At 27.1% G+C, this 1,472-nt stretch overlaps 1 protein-coding gene across 1 annotated transcript in view; it reads right to left on the bottom strand.

Annotated features, from left to right (window-relative positions):
* Nucleotides 1-1,034: 1,034 nt before the first annotated feature.
* LOC115033585 overlaps nt 1,035-1,472 on the bottom strand; it is a 2,526-nt gene continuing 2,088 nt past the window's right edge. Inside the window, exon 4 of the mRNA XM_029486403.1 lies at nt 1,035-1,095. Within this exon, the coding sequence (XP_029342263.1) occupies nt 1,035-1,095 (61 nt within the window). The remainder of the gene's footprint in view (nt 1,096-1,472) is intronic.

The raw sequence follows: 1,472 nt of genomic DNA, 5'->3' as shown, positions 1-1,472 counted from the left end.
AAAAAAAACTATTTTATTTAAGCAAACACCAAAAATCGTAAAACGTCAAACGCCAAAAACACGTGAAAAGTGAAAACCCAAACATCAGACTATCAGATATAAAGTATCAGAGTGTTGATAACAATATATTTTGTTTGTCGGATACTCGGATATCACTATCAGGTAAGCCACAAGTATACGATACATTTCAAGTAATTTCAATCTGTTGAAATGGTCACATTGATTCTGGCGGAGACCAGAATCAGGCTATTTTTTGTTTACATCTAAGTGCACAATCTGTTTTCATATAATCTGTGATTATATTAAACTTGAATTCAATGATATAATATTATTATTGTATAAGAAAAACGATTCTGAGGGGAGATGATTTGTCAATCTGGATATATTAATTTATATTGTTATTATTTAATATACCCTGTAAGTTGAATTAATATTATAATATTATTATTAGCTATTGGTTTTACAATGCTGTTTATTTTATTTTTTTTTATTTATATTTCCTGTATACAACATTTCTACCAGAAGGAGTGCTTCAATTTCAACATATAGTACCTTATCTTTTAGAAAATTGAATCAAGATGGTACTTTAGAGGTCATTTTTCGATTTTCTCAATAGTTATTTAATGCCACGGGAAAAACACCCGAAAATTACGAAAAAACGCTAAAAATGGGATTTTAATTTCCAACGCTTTGTTTATCACCATAGAAACGAATAAAAATTATAATATTATAATATTAATTCAACTTACATGATAAAATAAATAATAACAATATAAAATATCCAGACTGACAAACCGTCTCTGCTCAGAATCGTTTTTCTTATACAAATACAATGATATTTTATCATTGAATTCAAGTCTAATACAACCCATTATACAATGAACCACTTGTAAACTACTGTACAGCAGAGCGACATCCACTTACCTGCTTTTTTTTATTTGTTTCTATTGTAATAAAAAAAAACGTTAGAAATTAAAATCCCATTTTTGCGGATTTTTTAATTTGTCGTTGGTTTTTCCCGTGGAATTAAATAACTATTGAGAAAATCGAAAAAGGAGTAAGGACCTCTCTGAAGTACCATCTTGATCCAATTTTCTAAAATATAATGTACTTTATGTTGAAATAGAAGCACTCTTTCTAGTTGAAATTTTGTATGCAGGATATAAAAAAAAAAATTAATCAATAAAAAAATAAACACCATTGTAAAAAGCTTCCTCGCTCCGCTCAGACTATTCTTATTTAAAAAAACGAAACATTTTACTCTCAGTAGATGACGTAAGTTTAAAACTTTGAGTAAATTGAACTCATAAACTTTAAAGCTAAGATTATTATTTATTATCTAAGTAATTTAATAGGTTTTTATTATATATATTTATAATTTTAAAGCGAGTATTCTAAGATATACAATTAAATATAGGTAAGTATTTGCTTTGGGGAATTTTTTCCGAGTACCGATTATAGCGTACAAATCA

Source organism: Acyrthosiphon pisum, chromosome A1 (assembly GCF_005508785.2).
Source record: "Acyrthosiphon pisum isolate AL4f chromosome A1, pea_aphid_22Mar2018_4r6ur, whole genome shotgun sequence".
Lineage (NCBI taxonomy): Eukaryota > Metazoa > Arthropoda > Insecta > Hemiptera > Aphididae > Acyrthosiphon > Acyrthosiphon pisum.
The sequence above is the reverse complement of the archived record's forward strand: the minus strand, read 5'-3'. Positions and strand labels throughout refer to the sequence as shown.